This window comes from Leuciscus leuciscus (assembly GCF_965113295.1).
Source record: "Leuciscus leuciscus genome assembly, chromosome: 25".
Classification (NCBI taxonomy): Eukaryota; Metazoa; Chordata; class Actinopteri; order Cypriniformes; family Leuciscidae; genus Leuciscus; species Leuciscus leuciscus.
The window spans coordinates 18,006,081-18,033,047 of NC_138724.1; the positions used below are offsets into that span (position 1 = coordinate 18,006,081).

The following is a 26,967-nucleotide window of genomic DNA, read 5'->3' on the forward strand; positions in this document are numbered from 1 at the left end:
ACTCAGGAGCTGAAAGCTATTTTGCGAAAGCAATTGTCACACACGACCTTGATAAAAAAAACGAGAATGTCAGTGGACAGAATTCTTTAAATAAAATCTGAAGCCATAAAACACGCAAATAGAGGCCAGCAATACATTTCTTTACAATCTTATCTATCTACTGTATCTATGCATCCATCTATCCATCTATCACTTGTTCTATCTATCTATCTATTGTTTGTTTGTTCTATCCATCCATCCATCCATCCATCTCTCGCTCTCTCTCTCTCGCTCCGTCTCTCTACTATCTTTAAAAGGGGATGTTGATGAGCCATCTAAAAGTAGTAAGACTTATGGTCTTGTCCCACTGCTCAGCAAATGCCAGCCGAAACAATGACAGTGTCTCCAAAGTTCTGCCGATGTCTCCCTGTCCCTTAAACTGCTGCCACCTGTCAGCTGAAGATATGAAGCAAGTGGCAGATTTCCAGTGACTGGACACAAGCAGATGACATCTGTCAATTATACAGGATTTACCATGGACCTATTTACTGCCTGAGGTGACAGACAGACTTAGAGTGGTGACAGTACATTCTTTATTCCTATTCTTATAGTTATTTTTATTTTTAAAGGAGGTAGGGGTTGTTTCAGCAGGTAGCAAAATACACTCAGTATCTACTCAATGCTTCATGCTCACCAAACAACTACACGGTTTCACACCACACAATACAAACATGGCTATATCTGCACAATTGTATTGTGAATGACCGTTGGCCAATATGTAGAGCAAGATTTACTAAACAGGGTAATTTAGCGAGAGAGCCTAATTCCAAAAAAGCGCTGATGGGAGTGGAAAGTTCTGCATGTGATATACTGACAATGCACACATTAACGAACACAGACGCAGCCAGATCATTTCCATAAAGACCAACTCAATCTATTAAGAGCAGCTCAAATTAGCATCTGATTTAAGACATGCTTTTTTGGGACGGTAAATAATGGCGCAAATACCAGTAAACTAACCTTAGTAAATCACCTTGCAATGATTCATTTAAAAACCCTCCTCCCATAAATTTTGCATCTGAAAGGGAAACTACAACAGATGCATATGCAATAAGGTCAGCCACAAAAATAACTGTACATGCCTTTTTTTTTTTTTCACTGTGTGTCTTTAGTAAATCCTGACAGTAGATGTTTAGTAAATCTGGCCATTAGTCTCTAATAAATTCATTACATCCATAATGGCCAAACAATTTATGACCTTGATCTAGACTACAGCCATCAGGGCCAGTGTGTAGGCTAGAAAATATTGGAAAATATGAATATGTTGTATCAGCACATCAGTGTAATGCTGTTGGTTATATTCCCTCAGTGTTCAACTCCATCTGGAACAAGTCAAAGGTCACAAGAGGTTGTAATACAGGTGAAATAGCACCTGATGAGGAATGCAGTCTGGGTTTACGGCCCAGTGATGTGGAGAACTGTAATATGGGCCCAGTTGTGGAGCAGGAATGTATTGAAAAAAAATTGCACACACACACAAACCTTGAGTCGCTAATGTGGCAAGGGACTCCGTAGCACCAAGAAATAGATTACATTTCAGGGTAATTGCCAAATGCACTACTGGTAATGTCTAATGACCGTCACTCTGGTGTGGGAACCCAGTGGGCAGTTTGTCTTTAGTGGGTTGAGAGTCAGAGTGCTTGTGTAACAGCAGCTCCTGCAACAGTCAAATGGAGGAATTCACCGAAAAGTGACATCAGGTAGGACAGCCACCAGACTTTTTTACTGATACATACAGTGAATGTTTTAGCACATCTTATTGCTCTCCTTGGTATCCTTAAAGGTTTATTGCATTGCAAACAGTTGTTTCATTTCACATGACCCATTTTTTTTGCCTCTAAACCTTTCAAATTAAACAGGATGCGTTTGCTAATGTACTTTCAAAACATTCTCTATATCTACCGCCTCGTTGGCAGGCAAGTATTTCAATTAAGTAGAAAAATAACATAAGAATCGCTTCACGTCCAATATATGTTGTGATGTTTTTGTTTATACTAAACCAGCACAGTACGGACTTTACTCCGTCTCGTCCATTCTACTTTAAACTTTCTGCCCTTCATCTGAATTTCGCGCGGCGTTAAGTCAAGTCAAGTCAAGTCATCTTCATTTATATAGCGCTTTTAACAATGTAGATTGTTTCAAAGCAGCTTTACAGAGATAAACGTATAATTTATGGTAACAGAGATTGTTTTGGCTTTATATCGGTTCTTTAGTAAAGTTATTTTCCAGCTAAGGTTAGTTATGATTGATTCGCTTCCGTCGCAACAATCATTTGTTATAAAATTAGGGGCCGCTAAGACGTCACAATTCTCTCTACATAGACTTTAAACGCGAACCTGTGAGAAACGCTGATGGCGTTCACATGCGCATTTAGAATTGGTTCTATAGTTATGTGCGTTTGAATATATGTACGCAGGTTTGTAATTCCCTACAAACTAAGCCTAAACAAAGTACTGGTGTTTCCTTATAATTTTTGATACAGAATTTATTTTATTTTATCAATTCGGGGTAGATACGCGAATTGAGTTTCCCGACAACGCTTTATCTGTAGAGTGGTAAAGGGATCCTCCATAGGGAGAGACTAGTTGGCACTTCAGCACTGCGTTGTCATCGGGTCCAGGCGAAGGTCCTTCATCAGATCTGGATACGGCCTGGATCCGGCAGGCTGCGGGAAAACCTCGGGATAAACAAAGACACTAAAATTAGCATAGATGCCATTCTTCTCATGATGTAACGAGTACATCAGGATTTATGGGAAGTGTTCCCGGTTCCAGCTGACCTAATCTATGCAGCCTAAGATTAAATTATAGAAGTCTATAATGTATTATGTGAAAGCTAGGTCAAAGAGATGTGTTTTTAGTCTAGCTTTGAACTGACAGAGTGTGTCTGCTTCCCGGACAATGGTAGGAAGGCTGTTCCAAAGTTTTGGTGCTAAATAGGAAAAGGATCTACCGCCAGCAGTCAATTTTGATATTCTAGGTGTTATCAACTGGCCGGAATTTTGAGATCGCAATAGACGTGAAGGACTATAATGTGTTAAGAGCTCGCTCAAGTACTGCGGAGCTAAACCATTTAGTGCTTTGTACGTGATCAGCAATATTTTAAAATTGATGCGATGTTTAATAGGGAGCCAGTGCAGTTTTGACAGAACCGGGCTAATATGGTCATACTTCCTGGTTCTGGTAAGAACTCGAGCTGCTGCGTTTTGAACTAGCTGTAGTTTGTTTATTAAGCGTGCAGGGCAACCACCCAGTAGAGCATTACAATAATCTAGCCTTGATGTCATGAACGCATGAACTAATTGTTCCGCATTTGTCAATGAGAGCATATGACATAATTTAGATATATTTTTAAGATGGAAAAATGCAGTTTTACAGATACTAGACACGTGACTTTCAAATGAAAGATTGGTATCAAAGAGCACACCCAGGTTCCTAACCGACGACGAAGACTTAACAGAGCAGCCATCAAGTTAAAATCACGTGTCTGCAAACAAGCTAGTCCCATTTTGCATTATATCATGTTCCCTTCAGATGAATTATTTTGCCTTTACTTTTATAAGAAAGTATAATGTAGACAGGAAAGTAGGGGTAAGAATGTTGGGTCTCGCGTCCTCATGAGCCAACAGCTCACGCATTCATTCCTTACATGGTGAGATCCCATGCACTGGATGAGTCAGTGGTCCAGCCAGCCAGCAGAGGGCAGTAGTGTGCGGGGTTCACTGTACTGCCTCCACCACAGTGTGCCTCGCCTCAGAGAGCCTGCTGTGGGCCAGGTGCTCACAGACTGGAGCCCTGTGAGGATACATTTTCTTTTTCACTCTCCAATAAATCACCATTAATATTGACTTTCTGTGGGCTGACTCACTTTCTTCATCTAAATTTAGAAGACAGAGGCAGCCATCTAAATCTAGTTAGAGGACAGAAAATGCCATCCTTTGAGAAAGATCTATTCATTTTGCCATGGTGTTATAAATAAGTCTGTCTGAAGCACCTGGTGAAAGTTTTATCTTGTTTTAGAAGTTTTGGTTTTGTGTCTTGGGAAACATAACATCTTTCTCAGAGATCAGCAGGTCACGAGACATGCAATAACTAAGCGTGTTTGCCACAAACGGGCCACTGTACTGGGTTTTATTAGTTTCGGTTCATCTGATGCAATTATTAACAACAAATTTGAAAGATATTATACATGTATGATGGTCTGCAAAAAAATTTTTTTGTGGGGTTTTGATGTTTGTTTGCACTCTGCACTTGCACTGGCTCGAGATTTTCCTCAATCACAGGCGGGGGCTATAGGTGACATCATCATCTCTTTTATCCACAAACCTCATCATTGACTGAACTGCTATTTGATCTCCTGGTAAGAGCTCCATTAGTGAGCTAAAAGAAGCTTCTAGCCCTGCAGATGAACAAATTATGTATTGGTTGGCAATCCATACAAGGAAGAAGCAAAGTCCAGTCCAGGTGTAACTAAGTCATTGATAAATTTGCAACCCTGAAACTAGACAGAAAACTGATTAACAATGACATCATAAATCAAAGCAGATGCCAAATGCTATAATCTGAAAGTTCTATAAAGTATATGATTCCTTATTGATTGGGTTAAAGTTCATATGAAACTATTCACAACTATTTTTACTTCCTATAATATAATATGATTGGAGGGAAGGGAAATTTATATTTGAAGGGGTCATGATATGTTTTTTGAGGCATGTTGATACTGTGCACACAAAAACACAAATGTATGTTGGAAAATAATTATTTTCAACCCTCATTATGACCCTCTGTCTGAAATGATCAGTTTTTAAGGGGCGGCTCCTTTAAGGCTTGTCAGTAAACAGCCTGTTATGATTGGCTAACGTCATTGCAAAAAGAATCGACGAGTAAGTGTTTTGAAGACTTTATCCATATCATTTAAAGACAAACCATTATGTAATTGACTACGTTTACATGCAGCCAATAACCCGTTCAAAACCGGGATATTAGCAATAACCCGGTCGCGCACGACCATGTAAACACCGGCAAAAACCCGGATATGCTCATATCCCGGTTTTTAAAAACCCGGATATTATCCCTGGGGTACCCCTTTTCTAACCCGAATATTTGGTCATGTAAACGCGTATCGGCATATCCCCATCAAAAGGAACATTGATTTGTGTTCTGCGCATGTTCTATTCGCAAGGAATCTTGGTATTTTGAGTATAGACGGCGCATACAAAAACCCGCGTGCAGTATACCGGAAGTAAACAAGAAGTAGAGGTAAACATGGCGAGACGCAGCACAGCACCAGACTTTTGGAGCGAGGAGGAAATCGCAAACAAAGGCGATCGCTGTCTGCCCCGGACTATTCATTATCCGCGTGCTGCTGCTGTTGTTGTTGCCTTTGGATACAGGAAGAAGAATCGGAAATGACGCACATTGCGTCTTAACGTTGTCCGTACGTCCAGACGCTAACCGTGCGTCGCCGTTTACATCGGGATATTGCCAATTGATTACAAATTCCATGTATACAGAAGTAACTTTCTCTACTCACGCATGTAAACGGGTTATTCCGAATGTTTCAGAAACCCAAATAGTGACCTTAACCCGACCATAACCCGATATTTGACAGCATGTAAACGTAGTCATTGTTTACTTGCGGTTTGTGGCGTAGATGTTGTCAGATCCAATAGAGTTAGCTTCTTAATCTTTCAACAAAAGTTACTTTGTGAATTGTCTATTGTACCTCGTTTATCAGTCATCCAAATGCTCAGTCATGTAAAATGGTTAGTCGATGGCTTGCTCTGGAGGCAGCCATATGCAAATGCCAGTGTTACGTCACAATATCCAAACGAATTTTTGGAGCTTGTTTAAATAAATGCTTTTTTATAATGAGGAGGACGATTTAAGCTACAAAACTTGCGGGATGTTTTGATGGTGAAAAGACCTCTTATATGTCAAAAGATCAAGGAAAATTAAATTTTTCATGTCATGGCCCCTTTAAATTCCCCTGAGAATCTTTGCATTGGCTCACAGAACTTTTGAGAAGTTTACTTGTTTTAAGGAGTTTCAGTAACTCCAAATTCAAGTAAAACAAAAATACTGTTCTGTTGGCCAAACCATCTTGGATGTCAATGGTTATGCGTAAGTAAAGGACCTTGAACAGAATGTCTCATATTGCCTTTCATTTTGGACTGGCGAAGACATTTCAGGGCTGTGGGGATAGAGCAACAAGGAGACCTGAATCATCAGATCAATATTATTTTGTCTATTCCTGGAGTGAATAAAAAACAATTGGTTATCTTGTGGGCAGCGAAGTGAAATGTATTGCTGTATGGAAAAGTAGGCAGTATCTTATGGTGACAGTGAAGAAATTAAATGATGTAAGCTGGCAGTAATTTATAAAGTAATCAATATGTGCCTTCAGGATAAAGTAGCACAACCGCCTCCGGTACATCATTTAATCCATTTGGCGGTGGAAGTCTATTGTTTTGGAGTTGCTGAAGTCAATAGACAAAATAATGTCATAAATAAAATTTGATCGACAAGAGAAAGGTTAATCAGCATTGTGTTATAGATTTAAATGAAATGTTCATGCAACCCAGGACCCCTCAAGCCCACAGTGAATGTTGAATGTGGGCTTGATATATTTTCACACCTTTGTAAAATAGGACAGCGCTGCACAATGATATCATTCCCAGTTTCATAAATTCACACTGTTCCTTTAATCTCTGTCAGTCCCCAGAGTCTGAATTTATTTATGGACTGTATGTTCATTTATAGACTCGTGTCCAGCGTCACCAAAAAAACAAGTGTGGAATAGAGCAATTTGGATAAAGAACAGTGTTATTTTAGTATCATATTATAGTTTTTAATTTTTAAGTTGGATTTTATTTTTTATATGTTCTGATTTCACTTAAATTTTAGTAAAAGTTTTAGGAATTTTGTAGTGTGCTTGTCATTTGTATATAGTTTTTTATTTATTATTTTTAGTTCATTTCATTGTATTTTCCCCCAGTTAAACAATGAAGATTAGAAATGTTGCAGGCAACTAACTGTTATACAATACGTTAAAGTTTTTTTGTGACGATTTATGGTTTCAGTTTAGATAACCCTGCATAAGAAAACAAGAGTTTCAGATTTCACTTTCATTAAAACTTGATTAGAACAGCCCTTACGAGAAGTGCTGTGCTAGTAGGTGTCACAGGATGAGGATAAAGACTGGATACAAATAGAAATTTGATTTAATAAAACAAAAAGGCAGACAGGCATAACAGTGTGCATAACATAGCACAAACAACAACTGACAACTAAAGACTGAAAACAGAGGAACAAAATACACAGAGATGATGAAATGAATATGAACAGGTGTGATGATTATGAGTGTGTGCAGGTGTGAGCCAGGAGGGATTATGGGAAATGTAGTGTGCTGTGGTGACTGAGGAATGTTATAGTATATGGTACAGTGATGCCATCAGATGGCTTCTTTTTTTTTCTTTTTTTAAGCAGTGCGGGATACAAGAGGGTTGAAAACTTAAAGGTAATAATACATTATAATAATTTATAAGGCTTTTTTTATAAGGCAAAAATTATATAAGGCTGTTTCACATATATGTACATTCGTATTATTTCATGGAACTTTTTTTGTAGCTCTTTATAGTTTTTCATGTTGATTAGTCTGCCCGGGTGTGACTTGTTAGTTCCCGTGGTTATATCCTTGTGTGTTCCCGCATGACAATCCACCACACCCCATTGTATCTTGTTAGCCTGTGTATACATAGCCCTTGTTTCTCTTGTGGTTTGTCAGTCGTTGTTTGTTGTCCTGAGTTTCTTTGTTTGCCCTGGATTCCCTGTGCTTGTACTCGCATGTGGATTCTCTCTCTGCTTCGTCCCTGCCTTAACGTTACAATATGGGTCATACTTTGTATGCTGCATTGAACTAAACATAAAATATTTAAAATGATAAATGTAATGTATAACAATAATACTCTGGTCAAGTGCAGGCTTTTAAAATGTATTGATTTATTCATAATACTAAATTATATTATTAATTTATAAATATATTATTTAACTGTCAATGTAATTATATAACTGGTTAATGATTGATTATATTATCTTACACAATTTCAAGAAAATTAAGATGAAAAGCGATATTAAGAACTAATATGATTTCATATCTTTTAAAAACTGTGAGTTTAAAAAAAGATTCCAGTATATTAAAACATACATAATGGGAACATGAAAACATGCTGCATATAGCGAAGCTATGTCCCCCATATAATGTTTGTAAGTGACATTAATGAAAGTTATTATACCCAAATAAGGCATATGATGACCTCACTACATTATAGAGATCTCTCCATCATCCATTCTAACTATGAATGACAGTTCAACCGTGAGCGTCTGTTATAAAGCATACCAAACTTGAGCTTCGTCAGACTTTGATAGGTTATTACAGAAGCTGTTGCTTGGCAATATCAGCAGCAGCATCGGTGTCCCTAGAGAGCGCGCGAGAATAGAAGCACAGGATGCGCACGCACGCCCAACACACACACACACGAGCGCCGCGCGAGTCGCGACCGTTCACATCTCACCAAACACCGCTACCAATCGCTTTAAAGTTACACTCCGACCGCAGATAGGCATTTCATCGCGGGCTACGTTTAATTTACGTGCCATGGTTCAGTTACTAACTCGGCACTGAAATTTAAACCGTTGAATTGAGCCAGCACAAACGGAGCGCCTACAGCGGCACATTTGAGACATATGAAGATTGTTGAGGTAAGTGTTGAATGTGCTAACGGTTTTTTTTTTCGTGTTTAGTCCTAGAGGAAATAGTAGAATTAGGTCCCCAGGCGAGAAATTTGAGCTTCAGAGAGGTAAGAAAGTGCATGTGTCCGAGTCTGGACCGCGGAGGAGAAGTGAGGAGACAGACATTTGTGGAAAGAAGTGGAAACGCAGTCCTACCGTTAGTTTGGGTGGCAATTACCTGTCGTGTTTAACTATAGGACAGTAATGTTGCCTCATTCGATATTTTGTTCAAGTGGAAATGATGAATGTCACTTTGAAATCCTGCTGAACTTTGAAAGATTAGCCTAATTGTCAGCAATTCAGAGTTTTTTTTAAATGATTTTGATTTATTGACTTATTTTCAAATGATTTAAAGGGACAGTTTGTCTAAATATGGTTTCAAAGGGGATTCAATTACATATGACTTTCTTCCGCAAAGAATGCAAAAAAAGGGGCCAGTCATTCATCTTTCCATTTGTGTTCTCATAAAATGAAAGTGAATGGTGACTGAGGCTGTCATTCTCCTTAACATCTCTATACTTGATTTGCTCCACAATAGAAAAAAAAAGTCATATAGTATGATGGAGTTTTCATTTTTGGGGTGAACTGTCCCTTTAAGAGCATTTAGTTATTATTCCAACATGCATTTTAATTCACTATAGGAAGTTCTCTTGGAAATAGAGCTTCAATTTTTTATTGCCCATCACAGTTAGAAACCAGCGCCATGTGTGCTGTTCTGTCTCTCCAACAGATGCCACATCCATCACTGTGATGTTCAGGATATAACTCACACCTTTTCAGAGGTGTGCTGCACTGTCTCATACAGATGGCTTTTGGGTGAGAAAGAGACGTTCTCCTTTTTCATTCAGTGTAGGACTCTGAAAGGGAAGATTTAAGAGATCTTCACTCTGATTCCTTTGAATTATTTCTCGGCAGGCTATAAATAGGATGGTGACATGCCCCTACCAGCTTCTAGTTAAGAAATGGATGTGCTCAGAGGACAAGACTTTCTAGCATGCGTTCTACTCGTTTTTCCAAATGACAAAAATAAACGAAGTAGTGGTTGATATCGCAACAATTAGCCTATTTGGCCAGTCAGTTTGTATCCTGTACATCTGCAGTGTCACAGATCATCCTGAAAGTCTTTCAAAAATAATTTTAACTTAATGTATAGAACCACTTTATTCTTATGTTAAACCATGTATTATTTGAGCTGTACATTTTATAATTTATTATTTGAGCATTTTAAATGAATGTTAACACATTTTTCTTTACATCTAGTGGCTATGCTGTTGAAACAGTATCGTTTACGCATTGGCACCATTCACTTTCATTGCTGTTGATTGAGCTTAACCCAGAATATTCACTTTTTACATGGCACATCTACTGAATGCATGTCTCTTTTAAAAATTTACAAATAATTTTAAGTTTAATCTTTAATCTGTTCTATCAACTATTCACCCAGCGAGTGAATTATGAATGTAAGAGCTCTTCTTTTCCCTCCCAAGGGGATCGATTTGATTGGCTGCCCAATATTTGGTCATCATCTTATAATTTTGTCTCGTAACAATTCCACCTGTATTTCACCCTGTTCTAAACAGAGGGTTATTTTTACTTTCGCTGGCATAGATATTGCCTATATAATGGCCTCCTTAATTCTGTGGAAATAATACTTGTGGGACAACTCATGCATTTTTTAGCATTTTACTAATGGATGTTTGCTGTTTGTGGAGGCCGCAGAGAGCCGTAACATTTTAAAACAACCACTTAAGGACAGAAATCTGGTTTGGCTATAGCCTACGCACGGTACGTTTAAGATGACGGGATCCTTGTCGTTTTTCATTAAACATTGTAAATATGTTTGTGATGCATACTTTTTGAATTAGCACTCTCTTTTGCAGCTTAGTGTTGCAGGTCTCTAGTGTGAATTAGTGCCCGCCCACTTTTTCAGCGGCGTTGGTTCTGGAAGTATTTTTTTCATTTTTCTCATAGGGATTTCAAAAAAGTCTTTGTTAACACATTTTAATGAACCAAGCCAAACAGCTACAATCCCATGAAGCATCGCAAACAGCATAATCAAATAAAAAATGATGGAGAAATATAAAACTAATATTTATATAAGGCGTAGGGAGACTGACTTAATTAGGGCTGCGTTCCAGTCCAAAATTGTCATGTCCTTCACTCGCTAACTTCCCTCTGTCTCGTTCACTTGGATGTATGTCATTGCTTACGTTGCACGAGTGCTCACTACTGCCGGAATCTGCAATGGGCTGAATTCGAACGTCCTGAGCCCTTGATCACTTGGAATCAGCTGTGGAGTTGATTTATTATTTAAATCTTTTTTTCCCCTTTAAGAATTCGTTTAATGCAGCATCCAAGTGTGTATAGATGTGTTTGGGTTGTTTTAAATTAAAAAATATATAATTAATATATCATAGAGTTTGTTGTGGTGGTGATTAGACGAGATCTGTGGTGACGTCACAATCGTACTGCATTGTGGGACATATAGGTGCCTGAAGTGTACATATTAAGTAGACTCGATCCCTTGATCAAAATGGCGGCAGGGATTCCCCCGAGGGGAAGTGCTTAGGGAAGTTCGCAAGTGTGTGTCTAAAAAGTGGACTGGAACGCAGCCTAGGCCTATGCCATTTGCAGTGCTTCATGGGAGTGGGCGGAGCTAATGAGACATTTAGCTTTTTTGTGCTATTTGATTGGTGGAATTTTCTGTACAGCATCATGGGTAATGTAGTTTTTCACCAGGAATACCGCAGTTAAACACAATTATTTAAAAAAATAAGATGAAATAATGCGGACTGACGGCTTCAACGGAATCAAATACCATCAATTAACAACCTCTTAGCTCACAGTAAGTCTGTCTTTAAAGGTTTATAAGTTATCATTCAAAATCAATTTCCTTATAGAGAAAATTAATGTTTTTACTTCCGGAACCCGACTGTTACAATCTATTGAGGTGTAATATGTGCTTTAGCTGAGCCTGTGGACATGTAGATCGAACATGTACTACCAGTAATAGTCTGGCATATAGTATTTGATCTGAGATTCGTAAACATTAGACCAGTGTTTCCCAACTTTTTTTTGTGCCACGGCACAGTTTTGATAAGTATAAAATCCCACGGCACACCACTATATAAAAATATAGGCTGACAAAATTGCACAAACATGCATTGCTTCAAATGGCATACAAAAACTAGATATTATGTGAAACTTGAGCTTGAGTCAGGTAGGACCACAACAAATTCATATATGGCATTGTTGATGATGATAAAACAACAGATTTACATATCGTAGCTTTCGGGCGGAAACGTCCTATTTAATTAAACACTCGTCGAAGTTGGTATTGTGGCTTTATGGTCAGACACTTGCACATGTCATTATAATATTAAGATTTTATGAAAATCAAGCTTAAATTGAGTAAGTCTGCAAGGTTTTTGACCAGCGAATTACATGTTTTGTCTGTCACCGGAACATGCGCATCTGAGGCAATATGTGCATCGCATTACGTTTTTATCAACGTACAAGACATTAAGTTTATAGTTTTCTTGTTGTTGAAATCTCACGATCAAAATATCATGATACAAAACATGAAGCGTTATGCACAAATAGTAGGCTATATTTGCTTCAACTACACATTGAAGACAAAGACCATTCTCCGCTCTTCAAATACAAAAAAAAATGTAGCTTTTAATTATGGACACAGTGTTTCTTGAAATAAAACGCTGTACTTATGCAAACATCTTTTCTTTATTTACCCTTGCATTGCAAACAAGCTGGGATTTTGTTTGTTTGAGGAGCCAATGGTTTAGTCACAACCTCTTTTAGACGCTTTTTATTGGTTAAATGATTGAATAATTAAACACACACACGCGCGCACACATACACACTAACTCAAGTCTTGAGCTCTTCAGCCTCACACACCTCACACCCACACAGTATTCCTCTGTGAGCCTCATGACAGAGTCTGCTGTCTGAATGTCAAGGACAGAATCAGAAAGCTCCAAGAGAAGGTAAAAGACAAGTTCTCACTCTTTATGATTAGTCAGGCCCTGAGAGGATGAGGGTTTGACATTCAAAAGATCCACTCATCAAACTGTCTGACTGGAATGTAGGCTGGTGACATAGGAGATGGGTGAACCAACTGCAGGGTAAAGCTATGAAGACTGGTGTGTCAGTGAATGTCTTCGATTTTTATTCTTTAATAATTCATCTAAATGCTTTCCATGAGTAGGGTATTAATTTTGGGCCTGAAATTCTTTAAAAAAAGGTTTTCAACAAATTGGCAGTGACTAGAGGTGCTTAGGTCCTTCAGAAAATGTTGATTGTTGACCTGGTTAAAGTATTTATTTGATGGGCTTATTATATTTTCTATTCATTTTATGTTAATATTGCAATTTTTGTTATATATCTATGCAATTCAAAACAATTTTATGGCAAAATGCATTGCCATTTGGGTAACTGAATTTTCAGGTAATAGGCCAGAAAATGTGACCACAAAGCTGTTGCTAGCTATTTAAAAACAATATATATATATTTATTTATATAATTATAAATACATGTTTTTGTGTGTAATATGTTGGGTAATGTGTACGAAACAGTTTGTAGATTGATGTTTTTACTTGTCTTCTTGTCATGCTTTAAAAGGGTCAAAATTATGTCACGTCTCAGGTGTCACAGTTAGGGAATAATATATTGGATTATGGATTATGTAAAAATTATGACATTTGAATTGTTAGATACAGTTAAGAAGGTCGAGAGGTGGGACAGACCAAAATCACTAAAGAATCAAAAATACAACGAAGGTGTGCACATCCCACGCACCTTAATTGGGTTCTGGTGGAGGACAACAAAATAATGATAATAGAAAAAGGAAACGTGTCCACACTGAAAATACAGCTCCAAATAACTTTTGCACGAAAACTGCATGTTTTTCCTTCCACTCAAAAATGGGCATTTACAACATGGTATAATCAATTATTTGTGGGGTATTTTGAGTTGAAACTTTATAGACTTATATTACATCTTGTATAAAGGGGAATAATAGGTCCCCTTTAATTAGACACACTCTGAAAAACATGTGACAATTCATATTATGTGACACACAAAAAAAACTTAATCATACCATCCAAAAAACAAAAAAGATAATTTCAATAAACAAAATATACAAAACAATCCACATGATGGTAAAGACTACAATAATATGATATTAAATATTCAACTCTCTACCCATAAGATGTAATATTTTATGAAGCAGTATGAAAAAATAACAATACCTTTATTTTTAAAAACTACTTCTTTAATAATAACAGCAGATGAAAAAAATATATAAATCACTATAGGCTTAATATCAAAATCCTCATTCAGTCCTAATGGTGACAAAGTATTTAAAGTATAAATCCAAAAACATTCCCTTTGTAACAATTTCTTCTCATAATCACCTCCTCTTAAGTTTTTTATTTTTATTTTTTACATTTACTATACCAATGTATTGCAAAGCAGACATTATGACCAACTTGTCTGAAATGTGCACACTGGCTGTGCATATCTCAACTGATATTGCTACTGTGTTTACTAATACAAGTATGCAATGTTCTAGAAGGTTTCCCAAAATATGCAAGACCACAAGGAAACAGAATAAGATAGGCTAGATCATATGAGTAAAGGAACAATGGTGCCACATATCAAAATATTACGACCAGTGTGTGGATGAATAAAATAATTAGGCCTACAAATAATTAGGCCCTAGGTGTGTAAAAGAACACTGTGCACATTTACCACACCTATAATTACCATGGGGAAGAGTGGGAATGCCAAGTTTAATTGATGCTTCGCAGGGAGTTTGATTGACAGGTGATCTGACCAATCATATTCCGCCGAATCCGCCATTTTTGTCCGACAAAGCATTCAGGAGAGCTGAACTTCAAAAACGTAATGTACTGATGTCTTTCCGCGGTTAAAACAACATTCCTCCTCATGTTCTTTCATGTTTATTTGATGCTATAAATTAACTAGAAGGAAGAGACGATCGGTTCACGAGCAGCTTTAAGGCAATCTGTCAGACACATTAAACAGACACAAAACGGTATTTATTGTTTACATTTCTTTAAAAAAATACCAAATTTGAAAGTTGAGACTTTGTTTCATATCAAAAGTACAACCTGGTATGTCCTGTCTGTCAGCGCGTTGTCAGTGTCCTCTTTGCTCCATGATGTATTGAGAACATGGTGTGTGGCGTGAGAGTGGCGTGGCTTGTCGGACATAGAAACAGAACCTAAAGGGGGCGGGTCTTTGCGAACGGTCAGTTACACGATAACTAAATTCATATTAAACAAGCAAGTCACGGAGATTGAAATATATTGTTATATTCTTCTTTAAAAATACCTGATAATTTAGGATCACTAGAAATAATAATATGGCTATGCCTATTTAAGACTTTACATAACTCTGCACCGGCTGACTTAACAGTGCAAATAGGAGCGTTGAAAAGTTGCTTTTTATTAACCTTAGCTCGTTAGCACTGTATCTGCGGTATATCATTAAATATCTTTTTAGCATTTTTGATCCATTCTTTTCAGTAACCCCGATTCAAGAATTTTTTTGTTAAATTCTATATCTAATTAAATATAGATATCTACCCCTAAACCTTTATAATAAGGTCTCATTAGTAAACATTAGTTGATGTTTTAACTAACATGAACTAAAAATGAGCAATACTTACAGTAATTATTATTCTTTGTTAAAAGTTAGTTTATAAAAATACAGCTGTTCATTGTTTGTTCATTTTAGTTCACAGTGCATTTACTAATGTTAATACAATTATTTAATATTGATTTAAATAATGTATTAGTAAACATTGAGATTAACATTAACTAAGATTAATGTAGTATTATTGTTCATTCTTAGTTCATGTTAACTAAAGTAGTTAACGTACATTAAGTGATGAAACCTTATTGTAAATTCAGAACCCACATCACACTGCTAATTAATTAAGCGACTGAAGATCAAGCATAATGTGATTTTTTTTGTTTTGTTATTGTCATGGCAACCAACATAAAGAGTAAATACAAAAGCCTGTCTTTCCTTAAGCAGCAAAGTGGACCAATGGATTAATCCGCAAAATGCACTCCTTTGTTTATTGAATTTTTTTTTCATTTGTAAAGTAATTTCGAGTCAGCTTTTCCTTTTTTCAGGTTAGGGGTGTCGAAACTGATCTTAGACCAGCATTTACGGCAATATTCTTAGAAACAGATCATGGTCAGGGGCCAGCGAGCTTTGGCCATCATTAAGGAGAAAGAAGGATGTGAAAAGTCTTGCTGGAACTGTTGTTTAAAGATCATCCCGAGTAAACATCTGTCTTTTGGAGAAGCGTGCCAATGCGTGCACAGTAATATTAGTGTGTAATTTATTTCCCTCCGGGGCCAGAGCACCTCATGTGTGAGGGAGGTCAACATATGGTGCTGAGCTGTGTGTGTATCTACGTGTGAGAGGCAAAGAACGCAAGCTGTTAAAACAGAGTCGGTATTACGTTGTGAGCAAGCAGAGAGTGTGTTTCGTTGTGTATCGGATGAGTGGCCAGGCGTGTGTCCGCCCCAGTGAAGTGACTGATGTAATTTACACTGTCACAACATAAGGCAGGATGACAGGGGAGAGAGGGAGAGCAAGGCACAGTGATGACTGACCTGTCAGCACTGATCATTTTGTGTGTTACGCAGGCAGTTCGGTAAGAGACGAGAACCTGTAGCGTCAGAAGAGGACCTAAGTGAGAGTTTCCTTGGGTGACGGTCATGTGAATCGACCTTGATTTGGCCAAGCAGGACATATTACTGGATCAACAGTATCAAATACCCTTAAATTCAGATGGATTCATAGGGGCGTAACCAAATATCATTTCCCAAGAAGGACCAAGTCTAAGTCTATTCAAGTCCACCCCTGATAATAACAAATTTAGCATTTTAATAAACAATCATTTTTGTTAAATGTTTGTCATATGTCTTAATAATAAAAAAAAAACTGAGAGCATTGTATCGTGAGATCAGTGTTGTGTATCGAACCAAATATCTACCCCTAAATATCATCATATTGTTTCTAGGACCAACAAGAATGTGAAAATGTCCTGCTTGGAAAAATCACAGTATGGCTTCATGGGTAGTAGAAGGATAAGAGGACCTGAGTGAGAGCAGTGCAAGGCAGTAGCATCTGGAGACTTGCATGGGGCCGGTTACTATGGCAGTGAGTCTCTTAGGACGTCAGGGAAATAATACTCAGCATCTTAGTCGAATTAGACGCCATACTTGATTTGATTAAAAAAGAAATGGGACTGTTAAAGAATCTAAGTTTCTTTAAAACATTTTATGTATCAGATGGAGTTTGAAATGTTGTATTTGTGAGATGCGAGGACATGAATGACTAAGTGAAATCATATTTATTTATTAATTAATTGCAATTTATTTCCAAAATTGCCAGGGTCTGTGTGAAGCATGGTGGCAAGCAAGTTTGTTGTGAATGGTAATGAATTATGCAAAGTTATTAGCCCCTTTCACATATATAGTTTTTACTGGTATATTACCAGTTAAGAAATCATGTGTAAATAAAAATGATATAAAAACATCACTTAATATTGAATGCTCAAGGTTCCCACATAATACATAATCTGTATGGGTGATTCACACCGCACAGCAACCTAATGACCGATGAAGATCATCTGTACCTCATGACAAGTCATTTTGTAATAAACAGATCACTCTAAATCCCAGTTTAACAATCACGTGCTGCAAGTAATTACTGATGGGTGACAGCTATGGATTATAAAATATAGCCTATAATGAACTGTCTGCAAATACACTGCCAGTAATGTATGTGATATATGAAACCAAAACGGGAGGGAATAGATTTTAGAGACGAAATGAGAAAGAAATTCAGAAGATTTTAAAGATTCATGCCCTTTTTACAGATTATTCAGTATATCCATGCAGAAAGCCGCTGATGGATGAGGGGTCTGTGTACACATAGGACCAGGTTTAACCTTCCTCTCCATCCTTCCTTTGATCCCCAAGTAATCACAGCCCTTCCTCCATCATGTTCTAGGAGCGCTTTACTTAATGAAAAAATGCTGTGATCTGTAAATGAAAAGGCTTTGGCGGGTCTCTAACCATTAATCCACGTATATAGGGTAATATCACACATGCCCAAGAATCAATATGGTTCTTTCCACTGCAACCGGAGAACGATTGGACAAAAACTTTTTATTCAGGATTTTTTTTTTTTTTTTACTGAATATAGTGGTTCCCAACCTTTTTTGTCTTATTAAACCCACATGCCATTAGGCTTATAATTATAATATATAACTATAATATAGCTTATAACTTATAATAACAACTTCATTTACTGAAAAATATGCTCATATGTTACATTATGTAAAACATCGTGCCTTTTTTAAGAGTAGCTGAAGTGTAAGAGACCTTTTGGGGACAAATTAATTGTTAATTTGTTACAATTAAAAAGTTAATTACAATTAATTACAAAAGAAGTTACAAGATTAATTGTTGTTAAATAGAATTTGTATTAGTTTTTTGTTCTTTTTTATTTATTATATTATTTTTTTTATAATAATACATTATTAGTAATAATAGAAGTATTATTAATAATAATAATTATAAAAAAGTATTTGTGACTTGGATAAAACTTTTACGGTCATCATAATATTAAAATATTTAATTATATATCAACATATATATATATCTATATATATATGTATGTATGTGTGTATATATATATATATGTATAATTAATTAATAACAATGATAATTAAAATAAAATGATAATAATAAACAATAAACACAACAACAAAAACAATAATTATTATTATTATGATTAAGTATTTATTATTTATTTATTAATTATATATCTACTTTTTTTTTTATGTAAGTATTGTATTAGAGTCGTAATTTATTTTTCATAGGTTTAATACCCCCTGGTGTACGCATGCCGCTGGTTGGGAATCACTATCCTAAAGCCCTGTATGATTGCAAAGCATGACCGTGAGACATGCATGCGCCGCAGTATCATTTTTATTCAGTGTGAGAGAATCACTATAATGAGACATCTTTCATTCACTCCAGTAATACCTAAGGAAGTGGGCTGGAGAATATTTCAAGGATAAGCTATCTTCCCCTTTGATGTAACACATAGAAGATAAATGTGCAAGTGGGCATAAAAGCAGATTTTTGATATTCAAGTTAATAATGCAAAGACATAAAGATCAATTGATTTCTGTCTGTGCAGCGAGAGTGATTTATTTCACCATTTCAGTGTGATTAGGGAGGAAAAGTTATTGTAATATCAAGTCATTTGGGTAAGCATATTGTGGAGCTTTTTCATTTACATTCACATTACATTTGATTTGAAAAGGGTGATTTTTAAGGCCCAATCATTGTAAAAATCTCAGATTCACCCTCTATATTTGGGCTGATCTGCTATTGCTATGATTCAGACTGTACATTTACTGTAACCTCACTTGATGTCCAGTTAACCCAGTAAATAACCTTAGTGGTCAGTAATCCATTAACCCAAAGGATTTGACATCATTAGGTCCTCCACAGCTTCCAGACAGCTTTAGAGACAGTTTTTGGCGATCAATAAGGTTATTATATTGTAGGTTAGGATTGATTTTAATTACACAGAGAGAAAAGTTATTTGACAACTTACAAGAGTTAAAAAAAAGATGATCATATAAAATTTCCTGTGTCGTTTTAGGTTATAGGATAGGACACATCCCAATCCAGTTAAAATGCAGAGCCAGTTCTCAAAATAAAACTACCCATGCACAGAGAATCATCAGGCATGCCATGTACTAAAATGATTTTACCTGGGAAAGGGAATTAATAACATCAAAAAAGCAAATGGGGATAAATGCTGCTTTTTTAATAAGATTACACAGATTATGTTGACAAATCAGTGAATATGGTTTGCTATGTTTGAACGTGGTAAACTGGATCAATGGTTTTAATCATTTCTAATTTCAGAGTACTGATTCAACAGGGTAATAATTGCAAAAGTGAGGTATAATATTCAGAGCAATGATGAATGTGTTCGGCAAGGAAGGACATAGAGTGAAGTGGGGGAGAGACAGTGGGGAAGCTTATTGATTTGCGAATATGTCCTCCATCTGTCACCATAATGAATGTTAATATGACACTACACAAAATACAGCAGCTCAACAGATGAACCAGTAGATAAGACTCAAGGCTGTATTTAACTTAGCTTCACTAGCAACTAAACTTTTGCAGAACTCAGTTTACATCTGTAAATAGTCCATCTACACAACTTCACGTCTTTTGTAATGAACAGCTGTCTAAACAAGTAAGACAAAATTGATTTAGTCTGTTTATGTAAATACAGAGATTTAATTTATCATGGGTAATTGAGCACATCTGGTCTTTTCGAGCCTGTGATGTGGTTACAACTTCCAAATTTGCAAATGTTGCAATCAAACATGATCGAAAAAAGCCTAAACTATATATTTATACATGTTCCTGGTCTGCACATAATTTATCAGTGTATATTCATGTATAAAAAAACAATTTATTTTGCGAAAAAATCTATTATAAATATTCATGAAATATAGTTTGGAAAAATATTTAGTTTCTACTCACAATGTATTTTTTTATTTCCATCATCACTAATTTAATATGTATAAACCTGAAAAGATTTTTTTTATTTTTTTTATTTCTGACCTTGGCCGCATGGTAATAAGAATAAAACTTCTATAAAGTGACTGCTTAAAGTTATTTAGAGAGTACATTTATAATGATCCACCACCTAATTTACATATTTCATATGAATATTAAAGTCTGACCAATTGGCAAGTACACAGTTGCATAAGAGTTTAAGTAATAGAAGTAATAATTATTAAAAAGTGAAAAAACACAGCCCTTTTGGCCCGGCTTTGAATTATAATCACAAGTGAATGTCAAAAGAAGGATCTTAAATGGCAGAGTAGCATCTGGTGAGAGAGCAGCTTTCATTAGCAGAAGATCCTCTGGCTCGACTGAGGAGAACAGCTCTAGATTACATCCACAGGTTTCCTTGTGCTTCTCAAGACCTTTTTAAATCCCACTATCATACAGGTCAGGGATCAGCAATATCCTGGGACTGGGGTAATGGGGGAAGTGGTCCAATTCAGGGAAAAGCAATCAAGCCCAGATAAAAGGAAAGGGGGCGTCGATGAAGGAGCAGGTGCATAGGGTGTTTTTTTACTCAAAGCTGTTGTTAAAGAAATCTAACCCCATCACCTGAGCTGTGATTGCCTGCAAAGATGCGACTGTACACATCAAGCTGCAATTTTGGTGTTTTGATGTGGGAAGATGATAAGGCCAGTTTCCATCTGGCAAAGGTTTGATGTTCGGTTTTACAGTAGAAAATGCAGCACTTAAATTTAAGTGCTGAATGGAAAATGCTTTCAAGCAAATGAAAATGACTTTGCAAAGCAAATGAAGCCACATTCACAGTGCTACATATCATTTCTGTAATTGCTGGGCTTTGATTTATTTTGATGACTCCTGACCAGTTAAAATTGCGATTTATTTATTTATTTTATTTATTTATTTTTATTGTGTTTTTGTTCCATCTCATAGTCTTTCTGATCTTTATCCAATAAATAAAATTATAATTGTTAGCTAATTTTAATGATTTTTTCAAAAATTTGATTTTGTGGTCAGCTCTCTTACCAATTGATTTTAATTCTTTAATATTGTGACACCCAAGAAGTCATCATTTGGACTCTTTCTACAGCATGACGGGAATATCATTCTAATATTTGGTGCTCAAGAAACATTTATTTGATCAATTGATCAATAAAACATTATTACCAATGTTGAAAACAGTTGTGCTGCTTAATATTTTTGTGGTAAAGTAAAGTTTACTGATTGAAAATCACACAAACCATGGTTTGTTTAGACATGTCCCAAATTGGATTGCAAACCTCATATGAAGTGAATGAAATTTTTTTTATTGAGTAAGACCTCTTGAAGTTGACTTCAGTTATTTAGCCTGTTTGTGGAAAAGTGCCATTTAATGTGGAATTAATATTATTATGCACAGTCCTATTAATAATGTTAAAAGCAAATTAATTCAGTCTATTAATTCAGTAATCAGTTTATGACTTCCTCCTCAGTGCTCCAGATTTGTTTGGTGTTAAGCTCCACAAAGCACAGTGTATGATGAATGTTTGTAATAAGAATTTATGTTTGTGTAGGTCGTCTAATCTCGCAGTGTGTAGAAGATACACATGGAACAGGCAGGGCAAGATGTTTTGTGTAGGCTTCAGGTCCCTATAGGCTCAGCACATGATTCCTTACACAGCTCTCACCTGCTGAGAACAGCAGACCTGGCACACACACACTCAAACAACTGTGCCTCCCTTTCTCTCTTTCTTATTCTCTGTCTTGCGGGAAATGGGACCTTGCAGTCAGCAGAATATTCATCAGATAAATCTGCGAAAACACAACACGCTAAATATAAATGCATGCACATTGTAGCGTGAGATACAGAAATAAACATTCACAAATGCAAACGCCCCATTGTGCTTTTCAATTTGTAACTTACTAAAACTAATAAAAGTTTTCAACAGTTCCCAACAGCAGATTTAACTCAATTTTTTTCCCCATTTTCTAAAATAATAAGAAGAGTGCTGCTTGCAAATGAAAAGATTGCCAAGAATGTTCTGGGTGGTTGCTAGGGTGTCCTAGGTTGTTGCTAGGTGCTTGCTTTAAAAGAACTCTAAACAATTCTAATTCCAGACTCTAAAACCACTAGCTTGTCTTGCAGAAGTAAAGCAGTCACGACGGCCTTGGTTGCTAAGGCACTGTTGAAGTGTTTTTTCTCTGTGTGTGTGTGTGTGTGTAGGTCCCACCGCCAGGGCCGTGCGTCACAGGCCGTGATGTGGGTAGAGTGTAGGGTGCTGGAGGCCGGCTGTGGAGGCAGAAGGAGGTCCCTACTCTCCACAGTCATGAGAATCCCCTGCTCCTTCTGGTTCCTGCTGCTGTTAGGCGCTGGAAGTCTTCTTCTGCTACATCTACAGGACCTCACAGAGACACTCCAGCAACAAAACCAAGGTCTGTCTAACATGTGTCTCAGTCTTTTATGCAGTCTTGCTATTTCAGTTTTATTTTTTAAAGAAAGTGTTTGCACTGTTAAAATGTTTTGCCTGGTTGTCTAAATACATGCTTCATGTGATAGCATCAAAATTAAGTATTTTCATTCAAGAAATATTATTTATTATGACTAAATACGACTCACAAAGTGCATGGATTGGATCAACAGAGATATCCTGCAACACTTGGATGGAAACAACAGATGGAAAACATCTTTATTATAATTTAAAAGTAACCAACACATTTTTTAAATATATATATAAAATATATAAAATAAAAAAGTACTACATGTCTTCTGTCGTCTGATTGATACAGTAGTTTATACTTTTTAGTAAAAGACCTTTTAGTATAATTGTAAAAACATCCACTTCAGGTTGTGGTTCACATGTCTTTTTGCTATGAATTCTTTACAGATTTGAAACACAAGAACAACTATTATTGTTAGTAATATTTTAGATGCGTGGTGTAGGCAGGACGTGAAGACGAAGATAAAAGTGAACAGTTTATTGACAGAAAGATAACAACACCAAACTGAACTAAAGCATTAACGAGAAACTCAGGCATAATATATACTAAGTGAAACCAAAGATGATTGGATTAATACAGGTGATACAAACGAGGTAACTGATGAGTAACCATAGAAACAAACGCAGTGAGTAACCTAGGAGACAAGAAACAAGTGGTGGGAAACTTTGAAAGAACAAAGGAGATGTGACTGAAGGTAAACAAACTAAGAGTCCATGAGGGTGAAACTAAGAATAATCGTGACAAACACTTACTAGACTGAAGTAACTTATCCATATATCACTTTTTAGAAAAATCTACTATGATAAAGGCTTTTGAGGAACATTTATGTGTTCATTTCTTAATCATTTTTGTATTTCATTGCGTTATATATTTTGCCGCCACAATGAAAACTACAGAGCTTTGATCATAAAACTAAGCATTTAAATACACTGGTCTACAGCCAAAATGCTTCTGTAATAAATGTAGTCAGACTTTACAAATTTTGGTTCACTGAGAACAAAAATTATGCTTAAAAATGCTGATTGGCGCTAGTTTTCAAGATGTGCTATCGGGTCAGTATTACGACCCATAATTTGGGAATGGCGGAGAATAAGTGAGTTATAAAGGGAGGGGATCTCAATATAAACCAGAAATGACTAAAATACATCTTTGACTGGATCTATGAATAAATCTATAACTGAATTTGGAAAGTACTTTGCTTTTTAGGCAAAACAATGAATAATGCAATGCAATCTGAAGCTGGTATTGCATCATACAGTACATGATATGAATTGTATCATGTTGATCCTAGAAGGATGGATGATCCAATCATAACAAAGCTTACATCACTCTGCTGAACAAATTGCCCTATATCAGCTCTAGAAATCATATAGCAGGGAATGCAAAACTTAATTCCTGGAGGGCCACCGCCCTGCAGAGTTTAGTTCAACCCTGCTCAAACACACACACACACACACACACACACACACGCGCACACGCACACGCACACACACGCACACACACACACACGCACACACACACACACAGTACCTGTAGTTTTTAAATTAGCCTGAAGGACATGATGAGCTGGATCAGGTGTGTTTAATTAGGGTTAAAGCTGTGTCCCTCCCGGAACAGAGTTTTGCACCCCTGTCATACAGCGTTGTGCTCTCTCTTATTAGTCAGTGTTTGATTTTGCAAAGGGACACATTTTTGTTTGCCAAAGAGAGCAGAGATGCCTCGTACTTGTGTAAACTGGAGATAACTTCCAAAAGAGTAAATTGAGCCCATGAATGAATACAAGAGACAAGCCAAGAAGCTCAGAGTAGACACTGAATAGGATTAACCCTTTATGACCTACCATAGAACAGTTCTGCCAGAGTATATCTTTGTATTTTTACATGCTGTGCTGTCATTCTTTTGAGCATTTTCATATGCCATACATCAAAATAATCCTTACTTTCCCAATTTGAAGGCTATATTTGTAATAAATCAATAGTAACTAGATAAATATCTCAAAAGTGCAATAAAAATTAAAAATAAAAAAAATCATATTTTTTTTCTACATGTTTTATTCAATACAGAAATTTGATAAATGCCAACCTCAAACTTGTCAATGTGAAAAACGTGCATAAAACGATTTTAAACTATACAGAATTGATTTGAACTGTTTACATAAATTAGTTTCTAAGATACACTCATTTATAGGTCTGTACAAATTGCGTAATATGCGTTTACAAATACAAAAGAAAAACAAACAAAAAACACAAAAATGCATTGCACATCATTTCTTTCTTTGGCTGCACACCTGGCTTTCTTCCTGATAAAACAATTTAAAACTATACAGAATTTATTTGAACTGTTTACATAAATTAGTTTCTAAGATACACTCATTTGAGTCTGTACAAATTGCGTAATATGCGTTTACAAAAACAAAAGAAAAACAAAGAAAAAAAACACAATGCACTGCACGTCATTTCTTTCTTTGGCTGCACACCTGGCTTTCTTCCTGGGACGGATCTATTCCTTCAAGAAAGTCGGCTTCGTCCTTGAAACGGAATCTGGAGCCGATGAGCAGACGGAGAGTTCATCTTCATCGGACGCAATTAGTATTGCCAAAACATCCGCGTCCATGTACTTTCGTTTAGACTATGTTACGTGCGCGCGCGTGTGTGCGTGTGTGTGTGTGTGTGTGTGTGTGTGTGAGAATGTGCTTGCATTTGTAAAAGTGTATTTGTGAGTGTGTAAAGGAGAAATAAATGATAAAATGAAGCAATGATAAAAAGACAATAACGAAAAGAAAGAAACATACCGGTACAGCAAATGGGAGTCAAACGCATGGTCAAATGACGCAGCGTGTGACGTCACAACATGTGACAACCTTTGGGGTCATAGTGCACAGAACGTGATACGTCAATGAGCATCGGAAGATGTAACTATCAATCGCAGATCTACAGAACATGTGTGCAAAGACGTGCAATGCATTTTTGTGTGGTTTTTTTTTTTGTAAACGCATATTACGCAATTTGTACAGACTCATTAGAGGGTGAAAAGAACGCAACAGGAGCATGTTGGAGGCTTGATCTGAACATGTTACATCTCTGGTTTTGTATGCAAAAAGAGTTATTGAGCTAGCGATTTGGTTTCAGTTTCTATAGGCTCTTAAACAGACACACGCAAACGGGAGCGCCGGCGCTCCCGTCGGTCTTAAAGGGTTAAACCATGTACATAATAGTTTTTTGCATTAACCATAATAACCATTTTGCTCATTTTTAAAGTGTTACATAAACAGGAAAGGTGACAGGTACTATCTACACAATTGTGATGATTTCAGTGTGAGGAAGGAAGACGACGGGGTCAGCTGACTGAGACTTGTGCGTTTTATTAAAGTAATTCCAAGAAATCACAAACAAAAGGTTGCGCTCTGCGCAAATAACAATAAAGCCCTATTTGTACTGGGTTAGTATTATCTGGGGACCTCATGTGATTTAGAAATTACGTCTAAAGGCTATTATTGCTTGGAAATGTCTTGTCGTTATTATAGGTCTAGCTGTATGATATATCATAAACAGAAGAATGTTCCTTACAACATGCTGCTATACATGTCATCCATCTCCATCTAATCATTATTTTTGTTTTTGCGCTTCTGATGGTTTTCAGCTTTCTCTTTCTGCAAATTGTATAGTTGTATCGTATCATGGGGTATAGCGATATGACCCAGCACCCAAAATACTATCAAAACACTCCAACGCAGCCTCCATTCTTTGCAAAATATGGATTAAAAAAAGCACACAGGGGAAACAAAAACCTTGAAAAAATTATAAACGACTCCGCCAAATCACAGAGATGCCGATTCGCACTGGACTAATATTATCACATGACCTCTGTGTTTGGCGAAATATGGTAGATCATTTGCGGGGGAATTTTTACTTTACAAATTACAGACATGGCCGAGTCGCACAGGATTAAGATCACAGACAACATCCGCA

The 26,967-nt window shown here is 36.6% G+C and overlaps 1 protein-coding gene across 2 annotated transcripts in view; it reads left to right on the top strand.

Annotated features, from left to right (window-relative positions):
- Nucleotides 1-8,624: 8,624 nt before the first annotated feature.
- Nucleotides 8,625-26,967, top strand: part of LOC309490183 (carbohydrate sulfotransferase 8) — a 50,946-nt gene continuing 32,603 nt past the window's right edge. The window contains exons 1-2 of one of the 2 annotated variants that reach the window (XM_082159212.1): nt 8,625-8,798; nt 22,725-22,933. In XM_082159212.1, coding sequence (XP_082015338.1) covers nt 22,759-22,933 — 175 coding nt within the window. In that variant the 5' untranslated portion in view covers nt 8,625-8,798; nt 22,725-22,758. Of the gene's footprint in view, nt 8,799-9,556; nt 9,645-22,724; nt 22,934-26,967 lie in introns of those variants that run through there. The other variant, XM_082159211.1, reaches the window with a different exon arrangement.